The 21,482-nt window shown below is 42.4% G+C and overlaps 1 protein-coding gene across 1 annotated transcript in view; it reads right to left on the minus strand.

Annotated features, from left to right (window-relative positions):
- Positions 1-3,595: 3,595 nt before the first annotated feature.
- Positions 3,596-21,482, minus strand: part of CACNG7 (calcium voltage-gated channel auxiliary subunit gamma 7) — a gene marked incomplete at its 5' end in the record, with an annotated part of 43,193 nt that continues 25,306 nt past the window's right edge. The window contains 2 exons of the mRNA XM_081970950.1: positions 3,596-4,226; positions 18,348-18,493. Coding sequence (XP_081827076.1) covers positions 3,969-4,226; positions 18,348-18,493 — 404 coding nt within the window. The 3' untranslated portion in view covers positions 3,596-3,968. The remainder of the gene's footprint in view (positions 4,227-18,347; positions 18,494-21,482) is intronic.

Genomic DNA, 21,482 nt, shown 5'->3' on the forward strand with positions numbered 1-21,482 from the left:
GAGCACAATGGCTCGTTCGTTTCCTCAACAGCCTTCTGAGGCAGTTCTTCGCCATTGCTTCAAACTGGTTAAAAGAAGAAAAAAAAAAGGAGCCTTTGCTTCTCCCACGGAGGATGCGTTGCAAATACAGGGAAAAATTCTGTATTTGGGAATGACCTCCTGTTTCCATTTAAACATCTCAGTCAGCATTTCTCGACCCTCACAAGTTTAAAACATGTGGACTTCGACTCCCAGAATTCCCCAGCCAGCCAGGGGTTCTGGGTATTGAAGGGCACCCGAGTGTAGAAGAAGCAATGTGTGGAAACTAATCAAGGAGACTAAGAACTGAGGAGAAATTTCCTGAACAATTAATCAGTGGAACAGCTTGCATCCAGAAGTTGTGAATGCCCCAACACTGGAAGCCTTTAAGAAGATGTTGGATAGCCATCTGTCTGAAACGGTATAGGGTTTCCTGCCTAGGCAGGGGGTTGGACTAGAAGACCTCCAAGGTCCCTTCCAACTCTGCTATTGTATTGTATTGTATTGAAGTTCACGCATCTTAAAGTTGCCAAGTTTGAGAAACATTGATCTCCCTCTTGCAAAATAGGTTTGGATAAGCCACTTAATCCAATAAAGCCCATGTTCCTTTCTCATTCCTCATAAAGAAAATGGAACATTTCCCCCACTTTGCTTATACAATGGGCCAGAAAAATAGGTTGGGGGAGGGGGAATCACTAAGGAAAAATACAGTCCTCTTGTCTTACACAGTATGTAAGCATGGAGCAGAGATGAAAGGACAGGTAGTCCTCAACTTACAACCATTTGTTTAGTGACCGTTTGAAGTTACAATGGCACTGAAAAATGTCCATTTTTCACACTTACGACCATTATAGCATTCCATAGTCATGTGATCAGAGTTTGAATGCTCAGCAATTGGCATGTATTAATGACAGTTGCAGCCATAAATACATCCCCGCAGTCCCGGAATCATGTGATCCTCTTTTGCGACCGTCTGACAAGAAAGTCAATGGGGAAGCCAGATTCGCTTAACAACCGTGGTATTAACTTAACAACTGAAATGATTTACTTAACAACTGCGGCAAGAAAGGTTGTAAAAATGGGGAAGACTTAACAACTGTCTTGCTTTGCATCGGAAATTTTGTGCTCCATGTGGTTATAATTCAAGGACTACCTGTATTTCATTTCCATCAAAAACATTTTATATTTCCATAAAAATAACCCCTTTAGACCTAGTAAGATTCCTCACATCTTTTTCATTTACTGTTTACTGCTTCACTTTTCCACCAAATGCACTCTATTTTACTGTCCCTTCCTTTTTTATCCAACAATTATATTGGCGTGTTGCTTATCATGGCATTTTCTTCCAAATTTCTTTGCACTTTTCAATACTTGGTTCTTCTTGGCTCAACACTGCATACACAGAAGCTAGAAAGGAGTAGCTGAATAACAGAGAGAAAGGAGGAACAGGGAAAGGTGTGGTTTTTTAAAAACATGATAATGGATATATATTAAAACAATGGAATATTATAAATAATTAAATTAGATCAGGGAAAGGAAAACATTTAAAAAAAACCACTGAGCATCTGGAATGCTTATAGATGTCTACACCAGTAATAAAATCTGCAAGAAATTGAAAATGGAAGTTAATTAAAAGGAAGATGAAAATGTGGTTAATTAAAAATTAAGAGCGAAGGAGCAGATGCCTCAAAAATATAAATAATTTTAAGAAGAAATTAAAATGGAGAAGGCAGTAAAGCAGTAAGTAAATTGAGCAAACCAAAAATGAATAAAGTCTGAAATACAAAGGAAGAGGAAGTTGAATCTAAATTATTTCTTTATGAGTGTGGGTTTTTCTCTCTTTGAGATTCTTTTTTTTTTAAATGTGGTTTTCACCTTGCCAGCCCTACGTGGCATCAAGATGGAAGGAACCATGACTGAAGAGAGTCTTGTGTTGTAAGGAAATTGGATTTATGGCCAACTACGGCCAGGTTGCTTAAGATGGAGGTGGCAATTGAGGCATTGATGGCTGGAAGACACTATTAGTTCCTCACCCCTTTATAATGATGTATTCATTGTCCTTATTGATGGAGGAGGGTGGGTCCAAATGAAAACGTCTCTTCAAAAAGGTCTCTGGAAGAACAACCTGTAGAAGTCGGTCCTTCACAATACTGAAGAAAATAAAAATGGAGAAACAGCCAGGAAGTTGAGTCAGCAAGAAGGCAAATGGCATGAAAAGCTTTGGAGCAGTTGTAGATGTTAGCTAGGTTACTTCTTTCAATGACAGAACAGAGATTGCAGAAAAAAAATATCTCTGATAGGATCCATCTATTAGCCTGCTGTAATGATGCCGTATTATTTCAAAAGTTTCAAGAACAGGCTTGGAAGCAATATCAAAAACTTCAACCTTTGCAACTTTCATGTCTACGGACTTCAACTCCCAGAATTCTGGGAGTTGAAGCCCATGGGACTTGAAGTTGCCAAGTTGGACACCGCCAACTAGAAGATGAGAACGAGGGAGCAAGAACTGAAGTCAGGATACAGAAAATTACTTGGGGTGCTTCTAACTAAAATTCATTTGGAGTTAAAAAAGTATTGGGGGGAAAAACTTGCAGAAATTGCTAGATCAGTCTAGCAACAATCTCAGAACTATGCTTCATTCCAGAATACAGTTAGTCCTCGACTTGTAACCCTTCATTTAGCCACTGCTTGAAGTTACAACAAGCACTGGAAAAAGTGACTTATGGCCAGTCCTTACTCTTACAACTTTTGCAGCAACCCCACGGTCACATGATCAAAATTCGGGCGCTTGGCAATTGGCATTTATTTATCACCGTTGCAGCATCCCAGGGTCATGTGATTGCCATTTGCGACTTTCCCAGCCAGCTTCCAATAAGCAAAGTTCATAGGGAAAGACGGAGTCACTTAAGGAGTCACTATGTGATTCACTAGAGTGATTCATTTAATAACCATGGCCAAAAAAAGCCATAAAATCAGGCTGAGTCACTTAACAACCACTTGCTTAGCAAGGAAATTCTGGTCTCAGTTGTGGTCGTAAGTCAAAGACTATCTGAAATGGGGGAAAAAAACAGCAAGATACTTCATTGGACCAGGCCATTCGTAGTCAAACCAATATGGTATCCATATATATATATATATAACCTGTCATTTCTTACTAACACATGGTAAGATTTACTGTTTGCTGATGGATAAAGAAATGGTGTTTTTGGCATGGAGGAAAATAAAGTAAGATGCCATTTGATGTCAGGAAACTAAATACATCGCCAATAAGAGTAAAGCAATTATCTGCAATTTGATAAGATGGGGGCACTGAACCTCTCCGATCAGAATTGATTAAAAAAAAATCCCCAGCATTTGGTAATTCTTCCTCTCAAGATTTGAAAAGCAGAGATGGTTTCAACAACCCCATTTTTGTCAAATCTTTGGGGAGCAGGTTGAGGGAAGCATGCTTGGTGAACTGATTCTTGATGGCAATTCCAACTCTCTGGGTGAAAGGAGAAAACATTTGAGGCAGCATCGCAGGAGTAGAAAACATGTTCCTTTGTGCCGCTTCTTCTACTGGTCTGTGGAGGACCAGGAAGTTAGGAAAGGGTGAGGAAGAATTTTTCATTGGATGGCGAAGCTTCCTGGAAGAATCCAAAAATGAAAACAGTTTTCCAGCATGAACACCAGCAATTCCATAGGTGGCTTGGAAGACTCCCACTAGCTGGAGAAGAAGGAAGTGGGAGAAAGGGAAAGAGAGAGAGAGAGAGAGAGAAGGAGGGAGAGAGATAGGTAAGATAGATAGACAGAGAGAGATATGGCATTTATAGCAAAGCAGGTGGTAGAAGGTCTTCAAAGGAATGAGCTCCCCATTAGTAGGGCAGCCTGACGGGGAGCTGGGGGGGAATTGGACAATGTAGTCTACAAGCAAAGGCCAGGCTCCTTGTCCACCATGTTCTATGGCAGGTCTAGCAAGGTGATGTTGATATGTGCATATGTTCGGGATACTTGATGGCTGGTGGGTAGTTCTGAGTCATCTGGATGGAAACATCACTGGAGATGTCAGAGGGGCTGCGCCCACGGTGCCACACTTCAGGGTGCAAGAACTGGCCCGAGTAGTCAGAACAGTCGCTCAAGCGAGGGCGATAGAAGGCCGGATGTGGGCGATACATTTCCTCTTCCGCGTAACGTTTGGTGAAGAGGTAGACGGACATCACACCTGCACCCTGCAGAGTAGTGACAGAAGGAAGGGTCGAGATTAGAACACAGAAACAACAGTCGACCATCATGAAAGACACAAGGCAAGACAAACACCACCAATATTAGTAACTCTGATTGGAGACACTTCCTGATTGGAGAGCAATTAGGTAGAATAAAATACAATGACAAATAGTTTTCACTGCACAGGTACCCCTCAACTATACTGTATGATCACAATTGAGTCCAACATTTCTGTTGCTAATTGAGTCAGTTGTTAAGTGAATTCCTCACACCTTTCTCTTTTACTACCTTCTTGCCATAGTTGTTAAGTGAATCACTGCAGTAGTTAAATCAGGGGTGTCCAAACTTGAGAACTTTAAGACTTGTGGACTTCAACTCCCAGAATTCCCCAGCCAGCTATGCTGGCTGGGGAATTCTGGGAGTTGAAGTCCACAAGTCTTAAAGTTCCCAAGTTTGGACACCCCTGAGTTAAATTAATACCATGGGTGTTAAGTGAATCTGGCTTCCTCAGTCATTTTGATTGCCAGAAGGTTGCAAAAGGGGATGGCATGACTCTGGGATACTGCAACCTTCATAAATACATGCCAGTTGCCAAGCATCCAAATTCTGATCACGTGATCATGGGACTACTGTATTGGTTGTAAGGGTGAAACATGGTCATAAGTCACTTTTTTCAGTGCTTCAAACAGCCACTAAATGAATTGTCTGTAAGTTAAGGAATATCTGTAGTTGTGAACCTTAGATTCTATGGGGATAACATGTTATATCTATGTATCACGTGAAGTGTTAATATCACTTTATAATGCCTTGGTAAGGCCACACTTGGAATACTGCATTCAGTTCTGGTTGCCACGATGTAAAAAAGATGTGGAGACTCTAGAAAGAGTGCAGAGAAGAGCAACAAAGATGATTAGGGGACTGGAGACTAAAACATATGAAGAACAGTTGCAGGAACTGGGTATGTTTAGCTTAAGAGAAAGAAGGACTAGGGGAGACATGATAGCAGTGTTCCAATATGGGGGTTGCCACAAAGAAGAGGGAGTCAAACTATTCTCCAAGGCACTTGAGGGTAGAACAAGAAGCAATGGGTGGAAGGAGAGAAGCAACTTAGAACTGAGGAGAAATTTCCTGACAGAACAATTAATCAGTGGAACAGCTTGCCTCCAGAAGTTGTGAATGCCCCAACACTGGAAGTCTTTAAGAAGATGTTGGATAGCTATTTGTCTGAAATGGTATAGGGTTTCCTGCCTAGGCAGGGTGTTGGACTAGAAGACCTCCAAGATCCCTTCCAACTCTACTATTGTATTATTGTATTGTATTATTGTATTGTATTGTATTGTATTGTATTGTATTGTATTGTATTGTATTGTATTGTATTGTATTGTATTGTATTATTGTATTGTATAATTTTCTTTGTACAGATTGTCCTTGACAGAATTGGGCAAGAATTTTCATTGCTAAAGAAAGTGGCTACCACACCTGATTTCATAAGCTTTTTTGCCACCGTTGTTAAGTGAATCACATAGTTGTTAAGTAAATTCAGCTCTCCCCGTTGGCTTTGCTTGTTGGGAGCTGGTTGGCTGGGAGGGCCGCAAATGGTGATCATGTGACCTTTGGATGCTGAAACCATGACAAATCCATGCTGGTTGCAAAGCACCTCAATTTTGATCCTGCAATTGTGGGGATTCTATCATGGTTGTAAGGTTGAGGATTGATCATAAGACACTTTTTTTCAGTGCCACTGTAGCTTCAAACAGACACTAAATGAATGATTGTCTTCCCTCTGCCAGGACCTTGGGAAGGTCTTGGTATAGTATAGTATAGCCTTTATTGTCATTGTACATTATGTATACAACGAAATTGGCTTTAGCCTCACTGGTGCAATCCATGACAAAAAAATACAACATAACATCATAAATAGTATAAAGAATAATCCCTATGCAAGTAATTGGGGTGGGTGGGAAACTAGTCATACGTTTCCACACGTGCATGGAGTGATTGTGTATGTGGATAAAGATGCAATTCCAGTCTGAACATCTGATTGACAGTATGACCAAATAACAACAACAACAATTCTCAGAAGAGCACACTGACACTTTCAAGATCCTGTTATAGTTCTAATAAAATTAGTTTTAGATCCACTTTGTGTTTGTCTCTTAATCTGGTCAACCTTACTTGACTCTCATTGGCAACTTTAAATTGTGTCTCCCCACATTCCGTTGGGGTTCTCTCAAGTTAAAACAGTATGAAACAAAGAACTAAAAGGGAAGACAACAAGGAGAAAGATCCCCAGAGAGGAAAATGCCATGACTGTGCCAATCACTAGATCCTGTAGAGCAGAACTGATTGTGGTAAGTTCCTAAGGAACCACTCCCTGAACAGATTGTTATTGTTGTTGGTGTGTGTGTGTGTGTGTGTGTGTGTTGGGGGGGGGCATTGAGAAAGCGATTGAAGCAGCCTGGTTGAAGGAAACTTGCAAAGAAGCAACGTTCATTATTAGACATTGTATAGGGAAGAAGCAGAAGTGCTGCCTCTTATGGTAAATATATCTTTTAGAACCTTGTTCCCCAAACCCCGGGCCACGGACCGGTGCTGGTCCGTGAATCAATCGGCACCGGGCTGCCCGAGGAACTTCCGCTTCCTGATTGGCCAAAAGGCAAACCTCACCACTGTTCCCTCACCACAATTCTGAGAATTGAAGTCCACCAGTCTTAAAACAGCCCCAAGAAGCGAGGCGGCAGAAAAAGAAACGGAGGCCAAGGAGCTTCCCCCCCGCCCCCTCCCAGCAAAAATCTAACCAGGGAGCCGGGCGGGCAGTAGCAAATTAGCTGATCACGCCGCGTGATCGGGCGGCGTGATCGGCTAATTTGCTACTGCCCGCCCGGCTCCCCGGTTAGATTTTTGCTGGGAGGGGGCGGGGGGGAAGCTCCTTGGCCTCCGTTTCTTTTTCTGCCGCCTCGCTTCTCAGCCCCGCCCGACTTCAGGATCCTCCCTAATCATTGTGGGTTGAAAAGAAAAAAGGGAAAGGGGTGCTTAAAGTTTCAAAATATTGCATTGGAGCAAAATATCACTTCAGAGGCAACAGTTCTCATGGGGAATTAGCCCTGGAGTTTCAATGCCCCACCCGGTCAAACCTCGCTTTCCATGCATGCCGCGTGATCAGCTAATTTGATACTGCCCGCCGGCTCCCTGATAAGATTTTTGCGGGGGGCGGGGGAGAAGCTCCTTGGCCTCCGTCTCTTTTTCTCCCTCCTTGCTTCTTGGGGCTGTTTTAAGACTGGTGGACTTCAATTCTCAGAATTCTGGGAGTTGAAGTCCACCAGTCTTAAGAGCCAATTTTGCCCAGGGATCTGCAAAATTGGCTCTTAAGACTGGTGGACTTCAACTCCCAGAATTCTGAGAATTGAAGTCCACCAAGGGCATCAATCACTCTCAGAATTCTGGGAGTTGAAGTCCACAAGTCTTCAAGCTGTCAGGTTTGAAGACCCTGGGTTTTTTTTTCCTAAAGGGTTAGGGGTGCAAAGGGTCTTGCAACTTGACAGCTTTAAGACTTGCACACTTCAATGCCAGAGTTCCTGAGCAAACATTTTGGTTGCTAAGCAGGAGCGTTGTTAAGTGATACTGTCATTATATAACACTTTTAATTAAGCGAGTACCTTGAAGAAACATAACTTTGAGTTTCAAATAATACTGATTTCGTTGTTGTCTTAGGTGACATTTGTGACATTTTGGTGTAGCTGTATTTTATTTTGAAGGCATGTTTAAATACAATTAAATTAAAATTATTAAATCAAAACAAGTGGGCCATGGAAAAATTATCAAACATTTACTGGTCCGCGGCGATAAAAAGGTTGGGGAGCACTGTTTTAGAATACTGTTAGAAGTAGTGAAAAACAGGTTTTCTTCTCCCTGAAATGAAATTTTGGGATTCTGCTGTCCTCTCTTCTATCTTGTTTGAAGCCAGGAAACACTCTGGTGTCAGAAAGAATGTGTGTGTGTGTGTGTGTGTGTGTTTGTGTGCAAGGGGGAAGGAGGGTTGGAGGGACATGTCTGAAAAGAGGGACAGATATGGCCACTGTTGTGACTAGAGTGAGCAAGTGGCCTCCCCAACATTAGCAAAACATATTTATGATCATCTCCAAAACAGGTGAGCAGGTTCTGCCTCCGAGGTAAAGGGTAGTTCTCAACTTAAAATTCATTTAGTGACCATTCAAAGTTACAAGGGCACTGAAACAAGTGACTTATGACAATTTTTCACATATATGACCATTGTAGCAGCCCCATGGTCACATGATCAAAATTTAGACGCTTGGCAACTGACTCGTACTTATGATGATTGTAGTGTCTTAGGGTCGTGTGATCACCTTTTTTGACTTTCGGACAAGCAAAGTTAATGGGCAAACCAGATTTACTAAACTACTATGTTACTACTACTACACTAAACAAACATGGTTACTTGCCATATTACTGTCGCAAGAAAGGCCATACAATGGGGGGGGGGGAAGACTCACTTAACACCTGTCTCACTTAGCAACAGAAATTTTGAGCTTAATTGTGGTCAGGTTGAGGATTCCCCTATACACTGTTAAAATTCTTCTGTCTGTTTGCCTGTAACCTTCAATTAGTCTGAACTATGCATCATAATGCAAACATTTTTGAATCTGGGTACCCCAAATCCACTAACTTAAATACAAAATCCAAGACCCATTAGTCCCATATAATTGAAATTTCAAAGATCTTCACACTAGTTAGGGAACTGGAGTCTAAAAGATATAAAGAACAGTTGCTGGAATTGGATGTATCTAGTTTAATGAAAAGAAGGACTAGGGGAGACATGATAGCAGTGTTCCAATATCTCAGGGGTTGCCACAAAGAAGAGGGAGTCAAACTATTCTCCAAGGCACCTGAGGGCAGAACAAGAAGCAATGGGTGGAAACTAATCAAGGAGAGAAGCAACTTAGAACTGAGGAGAAACTTCCTGACAGTTAGAACAATTAATCAGTGGAACAGCTTGCCTCCAGAAGTTGTGAATGCCCCAACACTGGAAGTTTTTAAGAAGATGTTGGATCGCCATTTGTCTGAAACGGTATAGGGCAGAGGTCTTCTAACTTGGAACTTTAAGACTTGTAGACTTCAACTCCCAGAAGTCCACAAGTGTTAAAGTTGCCAAGTTTGATGACCCCTGGTATAGGGTTTTCTGCCTGGGCAAGGGGTTGGACTAGAAGACCTCCAAGGTCTCTTCCAACTCTGTTATTCTGTTTTTGTTTTTGTCTAGAATATGTATTGGCAAGTTAAAGCCACCATGGCATCTCTGCAATTATTTGTGATCACGTGATCTTGGTTTGTCCTCCCCCCAATAATTTTATTAAAGATTATATGATACAACTGCAAAATAAAGAAATGTATTAAAAATTAAGATTTAAAAAGTGCAGAGGAATAAAAGGGGAAGGAAAAGTGAATGTGGAAAAAAGAAATTGTGCAATCATTGTTTCCAATGCTCCCTGCCAGTTTCTCACAAGGAAGCCCAATTGGGGAAGCCAGCGGGAATTCAGAGGTTGCTCTTGTTCTTTTTATTATTTTGCCTGCCTGTGGTCATTCTGTTTCTCTCTTTAGGTAAGGAAATATCTTTGAAAGGATGACCCAATGGGTCACGGCTTGTCTTGTACGCCTTAAGGGTACTGTTGCTGGATGCTTTTGGAACAAGAGAGATAATACTATTAGATGGGTACAGCTAGCAATGACTTAATGGATGGGGAACAAGATAAGGACATTGTTTGCCCAAAGAGGAAAATTGCCAGAATATGATTTTGCTGTGATGAACAGAATTTGTCCTATACAGGCAGCCTCTAGAAGACATAAAGTGGCATTAAGAAGAGAGGCTGCAGCAGAGAGTCAGGTATTCCAAGCAATCAGCTTAACTTGTTCTATGGGAGAAACAGGATGGAGACTTGCAAAATTAGTATGATAAAACAAACAAACAGATGTCAACATGGCCCTCCTCGTTCTTAGGTCTATAAAGATTCTCAGTCATGGTTGTCCCAAAGGTGTTTTTCAGGAGGCAAGTGTACTTCCTTGTTTTTTTCTTTGAAGACTTTTCACTTCTTGTCCAAGAAGCTTCTTCAGCTCTGACTGGATGGTGGGGAATGGAAGGATTTATACTTCTTGCAGACAGCTGGTCATTTGCATCCTTTTAGAAGGTTGTTGAAGCACTTGGAAGTTTTTCTGTGTCCTCAGGGTCACCTGAGTGGTGCTGATGATTCATCAAATGACCAGGGATCTGTAAGGAGTATAAATCCTTCCATTCACCATCATCCATTCAGAGCTGAAGAAGCTTCTTGTGTGAGAAGTGAAACGTCTTCAAAGTAAGAACAAGAAAGTACACTTGCCTCCTAAAAAGGACCTTTGGAACACTTGTTCTTGGATCGCCTGCCTCTGTAGAGGATTACAAGAGGTCCTCAACTTAAGAATGTAATGGAGTCTGCCCATCATGGTCGTAAGTCACAAAGGCCATAAAATGGGCTACCCACATGACCGGCCCGATGTTATGACCTTTTCTGCAGCAGTCGTTAAGTGAACACTGCAGTTGTTAATCAAATCAATGGTTTTCTATGGAGCAGTTTTGCTGAAAGCCAGAAGTATGTGCCAGTTTTTGGCAGACATTGCAAAACATGGTAATGAGATCACGGGATGCTATGTGTGGCCATGAATGTGGGCCAGCAGTTGAGTACCTAACATACATTCATGTGATCACAGGCAGATGGGCAGCTGTCGGAATTTCCAAACTAGATTGTAAGTACCCACAACTCAGAAGGCCCATTGTAACTCTGAACAGTCACTACATAACTCACTGGTCATAAGAGTGTTGGGGCCCACCAGCAGAGCTGGCAGCAAACTCAGACAGTGAGGAGGTTGGGGAGGAACATGGGCCAATTCTGGAGCCTGGGGAAGGCTCTGATGAGGGTTCTTTGTCGGAGACAGAGGTGGAGCCAGGGCCATCTGACAGTTTTCAGCTGCCTTCTGAGTCAGACATCAGTGAGGCAGAGGAACAGCTGGAGCCTGTTCCCAGTGTGCGCATGTGCAGAGTAGCCAAAGCGAACAGCTAAAGAACATGGGTCAACTTGGAAGTAAGGCCACAGGTGGATGATGAATGGCCCCTCCCAGAGGAAATAAAAGAGGAGCGAAAGGGGAGTGGAGTTTGCAGGAGACAATTAATTTGCTTAATTGACTCTCCGAGACTCCTTGCCAAGTTTTGCAGATATTGGCCTGGAAGCTCTCCAAGCCAGATAAGGTCTGTGACTGTAAATTCTCCCTCGAAAGACTTTGCTGGATGTGAATGAGCAGAATTAATAAAAGGGCTTTTTGTCAGGTCAAGGAGTTTGCTTCAGGCTCTTGGGAAGCCTCGATCAAAACAAAGAGGAGGACTAGCTATACAACCTTTCTTCTGAAAAAGAGGACCGAGGGACACAGAAATCGGGACATAAAGGACCATGTTATTTTCTGCAAATGCGATCTCCTTGTTCACATTTTAAACATCCTGCTGCCCATAAACATCAATGCAAAAACCCAACTTGCAACAGTTCATTAAATGACCATTCAAAGTTACAATAGCACATTAAAAAGCAACTTAGGACTCGTTTTCACACTTACAACTGTTGGGGCAGCCCCATAGTCATGTGATCCAAATTTGGATGCTTGATGGTTGCAGTGTCCCCAGGATAATCATGTGATCCCCTTTGGCAACCTTCTGACAAGCAAAGTCAATGGGGAAGCCAGGTTCACTTAACGACCTTGTTACTAACAACTGCAATGATTCACTTAACAACTGTGGCAAGAAAGATTGTAAAACGGGGCAAAATTCACTTAACAACCATCTCACTTAGCAGCAGAAATTTTGAGTTCCATTGTGGTTGTAAGTCTAGGACTACCTGTATTTAACCAGTAGGGGGCAAAAGGATTCACTCTTTGAGACCATCCTTAAAAGTAAAGGTCTAATATTGTCCTCATTTTCTGCTAAATATTTTTTTTTTTAAAGAAATCTTCTTAATTCAATTTTCAAGGTAAATGCTGTTTCTAGATGAATATTTTAATGTTCTAAGTTCATACAGTTTGAAGGAACATCCAGGGGAGGTCAATATCTTTGGATGCTCAAAACATCATTTTTCTTCTTTCTATTTGCTTTGGTTTGGACAGGAATAATTGGGATAGGCAAAAATTTATTTTTTTGTATGAAATTTGATAGCATTTCTCACCAATAACAGAAATTGAAGGTATCAAATCAAGGTACTCAGAATCAAATCAAACAGCGGTGAAAATCCCCCCGTTTCTTTTTTTTAAAAAAAACATTGAAACTATTGCGACCACCGGAGATTCCCATTCTCAGACGTATCCCTCTTTGAAATATATTTCTACATTTCCTTCCTCACTGTCATTCACGCCTTAAGTCACTTCATTCAATGACTGCATTGCGTTAACGTGGAGCTACCCTTGAAGACTATCTGGAAGACTATCTGCAACTGGCCAATGGTGCAGTGGTGCATATACTTCTGGGTGCCCTGCAGTTCACCCATGTTACTCCTGTTGGTAATGTGACCGTGGGGATGCTGCAATGGTCTTAAATAGAAGGATTGGTCCATAAGTAACTGTTTTCAAGGCCCACTGTAACTTCATGTCTAAATGAATGGTTGTAATTTGAGTATTACTTGTATTGCTGTGTGAGCTGCGCTGGTTACAATTTGCTTTTTAGCTGCAATTCAACCTGCTGGTTATCACCTATAAAGCTCTGTGTAGCACAGGGCCAGGTTATTTGCAGAACCACTTCTCCCTGCAAGTGTCTGCCTATCCCACTATATCCGTGATGGCAAAGCTATGGCATGCGTGCCACAGGTGGCACACAGAGCCCTCTCTGCGGGCACATGAGCCATTGCCCCAGCTCAGCTCCACTGCGCATGCATGCGTGCCTACCGTTGGGCCAGCTGGTTTGGGGGTCTCTGCCACGCATGCGCAGCAGTGGGTCACATGCAGGGAGTCATGCGCAAATTGGGGGGAGCACAGGGGGATTGCACACATGACCAGGGGGCAGTAGGAACACGGGGTGGTGGTGGTGCACGCACATTGCATGATGGGTGCACGCAAAAAGATTAGCCATCACTGCACTAGTTAAACAGAGGGAACACACTCCAGTTCCCGCCCCTTAGTAGCTGTCATTTGACGGAACATCAAAGGTGCACCTTCCCTATATCTGCCCCAGACTTTTGGAATAGTCTCCCACCTGAAATTCAAGGCATCCCTATGAGGTGGCTCTTTTTCCAATATTTAAGGGGCTGCCACAAAGAAGGGGGGGGGGGTATCAATCTATTCTCCAAAGCATCTAAAGGCAGGACAAGAAGCAATGGATGGAATCTAATCAAGGAGAGAAGCAACCTAGAACTAAGGAGAAACTTACTGACAGTCAGAACAATTAATCAGAGGAGCAGAAGTTGCCTTCAGAAGTTGTGGGTGCTCCAACACTGGAAGTTTTTAAGGAGAGACCGGACAACCATTTTGTCTGAAATGGTAAAGGGTTGAGCAAGGGGTTAGATTAAAAGACCTCCAAGGTCCCTTCTAACTCTTATTATTCTGTTATTCCAAACATTGGCCTACACGTGTGCATATACAAGTGTGCCCATCGGGGCCACAACCCAGAAGAGGAGCTGCCTAGAGGGCATGCATGTTCCAGAAAACGAACTTCCGGTTTCCGGCATGCACGTTAGTCTTCCGGTTACTGGTGGGCATGTGCAGGAGATGATCAGCTGGCCGGAGCACATGCTCACGCCGGAAAATGGAAGACCAGCTCTTCCAGTTTCCGGCACTGGCGCACCCATGAAGGCCAGCTGATCGTCGTGCGCACATGTGCACCAGAAACCCAAAAGAGGAATGGGTGACGCCGCACATGCCAGGTGATGTGGCTCCGAGTGCCACTCCAAGGGCACGCGAGCCATAGGTTCGCCATCATGTTCAAAGTTACAATGGTACTGGGGGGAAAAGTGACATGACCGTTGCAGCATCCCCCTGATCACAATTCAGATGCTCGGCAATTGATTCATATTTATGACGGTGGAAATGTCCCGGGGTCACGTGATCCTCACCTTCTGCGACCTTCTGACAAGCCAAGTCAATAAGGGAGCCAGATAGACATAACTGTTAAATGTTACTAACTATAAAAACGGCAGTGATTCAACTAACAACTGTGGCAAGAAAAATCATAAAACCGGGCAAACTCACTTAACAGCCGTCTTACTTAGCAACAGAAATTTGGGGCTCAGCTGTGGTCGTAAGACAAGGACTACCTGCATTGTTCATTATAAGCCACTTCAGTTTGCTATTGAGATAGACAGCCACGTAAGTTCCTTAAATTAAACATTTTGGCTGCCCTTTTAAAAATTACTCTGCATCCATTTCTCTATGCACTTGTCAGTCTCAGCATTTAAAGATATTATTCTTTCCCTGAGGAAAATTGAGCAATCGACTTACAAGATTAAAGAAAAACACAGGGCTTTGCAAGTTAAAAGGAATCTGCCCATCACAGTCGTAAGTCATGCCAGTCTTAAAGTCGCTCATGTGACCACCCGATTTTCCAACCTTTTTGTGTTAAGTGAATATTACAATCATTAAGCAAACCAATGGTTCCCCCTATGGGCTAGTTTTATTGAAATCCGGAAGTAAATGCCAGGTTTTTGGCAAAAGCATTATAAAATGTGGCCATGTGGCCCTGGGAGTCTGTACATACAGTCCTGTTGTCCAGTGTCCAAAATGCAGTGGTGGCTGCCAGAACTTCAGAACCAGGGGTGATGCGTTGTAAATTCAAATGATGACTAAGCAATTGGCCGTACGTTAGGATTTCCTGTATCTTCATACCTACCATTTCTCTTGGAAGGAACGGTCACAACAACAACAACAACAACAACAACAACAACAACAAACTGAGGATGACAGGCCTAGTGGACAGGAACCCATCTCATCTCATCACAAGCTACCCACTGTGGTATCCAGGATGCTACAAATTTGCCTGAAATGAACCAGAGTGGCGACATATTCTGTATGTTGTCTTCTAAAGGCAAAAGAGGAACAACAATGCAATAGTGGCAGATTACTTCCGGTCCCCAGAGGCGACAGATGTTGCCGTCCGCTGTTCGTCTCTCCGGTGGGCTCCTTTTAGGAGCACAGGGGGTCTTGGAGGGACCACCTGCCATACGGCGGCTTGCTGGAGCTCCTGGAAGCGGCGGCAGCCGTTGGGGGGGTCTCCAGTCTCGCCCCAGGAGGCGGGGAGCGTCAGCTGCCTGCACCTTTGCCAAATGGATTCCGGAAGGAAATAATCAATCAGAAGTTGCAGTAGAAGTGCTGGAGGTGAGAAGTTTGCTCTAATCTCTTTTAACACCATTTAATTGATGAGCAACAGCTTTTTGCAAGTTGTGGATTCAATCTATTTGAAGTTGCAAGATTGGAGGGTTGTTTTTTTTACCCCCCTCGGCTAAAGCGGTATTTGGACTATCTCTCGATCTCGGAATGGAGTGAGAGAGTAAAACGTTGAATTACCCACTTGTACTAACTACGAGAAAGATTTACATCACAATTGCAAGAAGTGATTCCTGAGCGGTTTTAAAAGCCTTATGGAAACTTTGGATGCTTTGCTCCCTGGTTCCCTGTGAAAGAGGGAACCAAGATGGCCCACTTCCCTCTTCTTCGCTCTTATAAATGAAACTAGCCTTTTGAAACTACCTTTGAAGGAATTTCTGGCTTTATATTACTATTACCTCCCGAAGGTCTCCTGGAGCCCCCCCTGTTTTGTGGTCTTTCTAGATTTGGATTATTTGATTTTCTTCTTTTGACTTGAACTGTGACTAAGGATTAACATTCACTTCTGGGCTTGTCTGCCTCCTCGGCATCACCCAGCTGCGCATTCCACAGACACCATTTCTTTTGTATAAGACTTACACTTATCTCTGAACTTAACAAATGGGGCCTAGAAAACCACCGCCGGGTAAGGTAGCTTCGGCACCCACCTCCTCTACATCCAGCCCAACGACCCAACAGACAAAAATGTCATCATTCTTACAACAAGAAGGGGCTGGAGAGAGTTCAAAGGACTTATCAGTTACCCAAACGTTCCAGGCTATTATGAAGGGACAAGAAGAACTGAAAAAAGAGCTGACAGATTTTAAAGAACAACTCAGAGATGTACAGCAGCAAACAACAGAAAATAAACAGAGGGTTGGTGTACTGGAGGAGGGCATGGTTGGGTTGAGGGAGGACGTGAAAGCAACTCAGAAGGGGAATAGAGAATTGGAAAACTTCATGGTAAAGATGGAACTTGAAAGAATGTCCCTTTTTCTCAGATTCCAGAACCTACCCGAGACAGAAGATGAAGATCTTAAGGATACTATGTGTACAATCTTAGCAGAATACATTAAGAGAGATAAAGAACAGTTGTGGTGGGATATGGACCTGGTTTATAGAATCAATTCAGAATATGCCAGAACACATAATGTTCCAAGAGAAGTCCACATTAAATTTCTTAGGAAGATCACGAGGGATGAGGTTTTGGGAGCCCAAAGGGGGGGAACCACTAAAATATAAAGATAAAGAAATTACCATTCTTAAACAAATTCTGAAAAAAATAAGAGATAAGAGGAGGAAGTATTCCTCCTTATCAAATAAATTGTATAATAAAGGAGTTTGGTTTAGATGGTTATTGCCAGAAGGAATGTTGATCTGGGAGGGAAACAGAATTAGAATCAATTCAGCTGTGGAGGCAGAGGCCTTCATGAAAAAAACACAGTCCCCTCCTAGAGGACGAAACCATAAGAGGTAGTGAAAAAGGTGATAATACACAAGATATGAGGGAGGGAGGGGCTGTGGCTCCGCCAGAGGACAGGGGGGAGGAAGCAATATTGAAAAGACTCAGGTCACAAAAATAAAGGTATTTGAAATATTATTGTAATTGTTGATATATTAGAAAGTGGTAAAAGAGATGTAGCTGCCAAAAGTTTTTGTATATCGACCTACCCTTCCCTATAAATGTTTAAAAACAAATACAATTCTTTTTTTAAAAAAACAATGCAATAGTGGCGTGTTGGCAAACCTAAGGCCAAAGTGGCACATGAAGCCATGTCGTCCAGCACATGAAGTCTTGCCTGTTTGTCTTCCAGGTTTCTGGCACACATATGTGCACGATGATCAGCTGTCCTTCATGTGTGTGGCAGTGCCGAAAACTGTGTGCATGTGCGACAGCCAGCTGATTATCAGGTGCGCATGTGCATCAGAACCTGGAAGTTTGGTTTTTCTGGAGTGTGATCCCTTCATGCACCTGGCAGTGCCGAAAACCGGCATGCGCATGCGCACTGGCCTGCTGATCACTGGGTGCGCATGCATGCTAGAACCCGGAAGTCCGGCTTTTCCAGAGCGCAGTTCCAATGAGTGTGTGTGTGTGTGTGACATTTCCACATGATCTTTTCAAAGTGCAAAAAAGGTTCACCATCACTGCAATGGCGTGATACAAATGAAGACATGCTTGTGGACCTATTGTTAGCCTCAAAGTGACTGTGGCAGGAGAGAACGACTTAAGACACCGTGGGGTTCATCTTACAGTTCACAGGTCTGATTCTAAAATGCTGTCCAGCATTGTTCAGAAGTCCTTCCTGTTGCGGTTCAAATGTGGAGATTGCTGGCAGCTACGTCCCATGAGGTTTTTCCAGCCATCTGGGAGGTAGAGGAGGAAAGGAATTCCTTCTGCTCCGACCCTCAGCCTGGAAAATGCTATTTTGAGGCACACTGGATTCACACATTGCAGTGAGCCATGATTTTTTAAAATTGCACTTTGACAACTGAACCTTTTTCCTCTCTTGCAACACGTAGAATCATCCAATTAGTGTGCTGATTCAACAACAATGTAGACAAGCCAAAGTGAGGGACTTTAGAAAATATTATAAGTCACAACGGCAAATGGCCTGACACATGGTTCATTGTGTTCACACAACCCACTGAGCCCAAACAAAACTAATTACATTTTGACTCAGCAATAAAATACGAAGTGAAGTCTAACAATGAGCGGTGCCTGCGGGAATGGAAAGGTTTTGATTTCTCTTCTGTACCTCTTTGAGCAAGAAAGAAGACGCAGCAAATGCGAAGGACCATCCATAGCGATACTGGAAATACTGCTCGGAACCACTGGGACGGTTCATCACTTCGTCATTGATGCTGGAGATGTACAGGACCAAACCCACCACCAGGGACAACCCTAAAGAAGAGCAGAGAAGACAAAGGTTGGGATTGGGAGGAGAAACACAGGGTTAAAAAAAAAGGGGGGGGGTCTCTCACTTCTACTAACATCTAGGTTAAGTCTAAGTGTAGTGGTTTGTAGAAGCTTCATTTGAATTGTGGTCCAATCTCTGCAACTGTTCTATGGCCAACCAAAGGCCTTTCATGTTTAGCTTTGTGGGGGGAGATTTATCCTTGGGAGATAATGTTCCCTGCTCCCCATCTGCATTGTTTATATTCCTCTCAATGAGGAGAACGTTTGCTCTGGATCACAATGGTGCTCCCAAGCTGTAGGTTGGATGATGTCCTCAAGAAATGGCCAAAGAGCCACTGAAAATCAAGGGCACATCCTGTTTCCTGCACAGCCCCAAACTCAGTTTCATTTCTTGGCCAAGACAGCATGTAGCATAGAAACACAGACCTAGACAGATGGTGATTACAGTGCAGGGCAGTACACATCAGTACAGTTTTGTGGAGCAGTTTTATGGATTTCTACCACTTTCTCTTCAATGCCAGCATTGCAATGTAGAGTTAGTGTTAAAGTTACTCCTGGAAAATGTCTTGAAACTACTGATCTTCAGCATTCCTTGGTACTCCTGCACCAGAGAAGTGCAATTTGAACTTGCTGCTTCTTTCCCGACATTCTTCACAGGACTACACTTTAGGTCTTATTGTCTTAGGGTCCATATTCAGAGGTACCAGCTAATTCTAGAGGCAATATCTCATATGTGTGTGTGGGGGGGGGTTTCCCCCTCAAAAGGCAACCAAACTTTCTGGTTTGTTTGTTTTTTGTTTGAAAATGTTTTGTATCTCATCCAAGAAGCTTCTTCAGTACTAACGGAGCTGAGTTAGAACTGAAGACGTTTCTTGGATGAGAAGCGAATGTTTTCAACCAAAAAACAAGAAAGTCCAGTTGCTATTTGGAAAAAAGCACCTGTGGGACAACCATGACCTGGATGATTGAGAATCTCCACCGACATCTAGAGGCAATACTGCTTATTCTGCTTGCCCTTTCCTCTTGCTTCTGGCATTGATGTTACCTAGACTTATGAAAAGAATGGAATACTTTATTTGGCCAAGTGTGATTACACATACAAGGAATTTGTCTTCGGTACAGAAGCTCTCAATGTACATGCAAAGCAACATAATAATAATGATGATGATGATGATGATGATGATGATGATGATGATGATAATAATAATGTAATTCCAGTGCTTTCGGAATAGCTCCCAGTGTGCCGATTACCACTGGAATTACCACTGCTGGTAATCGGTACACTGGGTGCTATTCCAAAAGCACTGGAATTACATTTAAAACAGTTAAAACTTGACAAAATCATCATCAGTCAAATGCAAAAAGCTGCACTGCTTGGATCTGCACGTATATTACGAAAATATGTTATGATGTCCTAGGCCCCTGGGTGGGGCCCGACTAGTAATCAATGCCAAATCCGGCGAAACAACTGGCCGCTGTGATACAATCGTATAATAATAATAATAATAATAATAATAATAATAATAATAATAATAATAATAATAATAATAATAATAATCACCTGAAAATGATGAATGGATGACAACTGGAAGGACATTTTTGATCCAAAAAGATAAAGAAAAAGGAATGGACCCTGGAAACTATAGGCCAACCACCTGTTTGCCAACAACATACAAGCTCCTTACTGGTATTATTGCAAACCAAATTTATGGATACTTGGAAAGAAATAACTTGCTTCCTATAGAACAGAAAGGATGCTGCAAAAATTCAAGAGGAACAAAGGACCAACTGCTGATTGACAAGCTAATCCTAAAGAATTCAAAGAAAAGACGAACCAACCTGTTCATGGCTTGGATAGACTATAAGAAAGCGTTTGATTCAGTTCCCCATAGCTGGATCAAGAAATGCCTGAAAATCTTTGGCATTAGCAGCAACATACAAAAATTCATGGAAACTTCAATGAACCTCTGGAAAACGAAGCTTATAGCTAATGAAGAAGAACTGGGTGAAGTTGAAATTAAACGAGGCATTTTCCAGGGTGATTCCCTTTCACCCCTACTTTTTATACTCTCAATGATACCACTGACAATCATTTTGAAGAAGATGAACTGTGGATACAAACTTGCAAAGAAAGGACTGAAAATCTTGCACTTCGTGTACATGGATGATTTGAAGCTGTTTGGTAAAACAAACGCTGAACTGAGTTTATTAATTGAAAGCACAAAAGAATTTAGCCAAGATATAGGTATGCAGTTTGGAATTGACAAATGTGCAACAATGGCAACCAAAGCAGGCAAGGTCATAGAAGATGATGGAATAGAAGTTGAGAATGAAGAAATGATAAAGGCAGTAAAACCAGAAGAAGGCTACAAGTACTTGGGGATTTTAGAGGCCTCTGACTTAATGCATAATAAAGTCAAGGAATTAACTTCAGCCAAGTACATTCGACGAATTCGCAAGATTTTAAAGTCCAAATTGAATGGAGGAAACATCATAAATACCTGGGCTATACCTGTGATTCGATACTCTGCAGGAATAATTGACTGGACCCAGTTGGAGTTGGACAATTTGGACAGAAAAACAAGGAAGCTTATGACAATAAATCATGCTTTGCACCCTAAAAGTGATGTTGACCAATTATATCTACCAAGAGCAGAGGGTGGTCGAGGACTCCTACAAGTAAAACAGACTGTGGAAGAAGAAAAACACAGCTTGAATGATTACATCCAGAAAAGTGAAGAACCAATGATTAAAGAAGTAAATAAAGGAGGCCTTTTAAAGACAACTAAGTCAAAAGCTGAATTGAGAAGCGAACTGAAAATTGGAAAACCAAAGCTATGCATGGCCAATACTTGAAAAGTATTGAAGGTAAAGCTGACCAAAAGCTAACTTGGAACTGGTTAAGATCAGGAGCACTGAAAAAAGAAACAGAAGGCTTTATTTTGGCAGCTCAAGAACAAACCTTAGCCACAAA

The sequence above is a fragment of the Natrix helvetica genome (assembly GCF_964273705.1).
Source record: "Natrix helvetica genome assembly, chromosome: Z".
Taxonomy (NCBI): Eukaryota; Metazoa; Chordata; class Lepidosauria; order Squamata; family Natricidae; genus Natrix; species Natrix helvetica.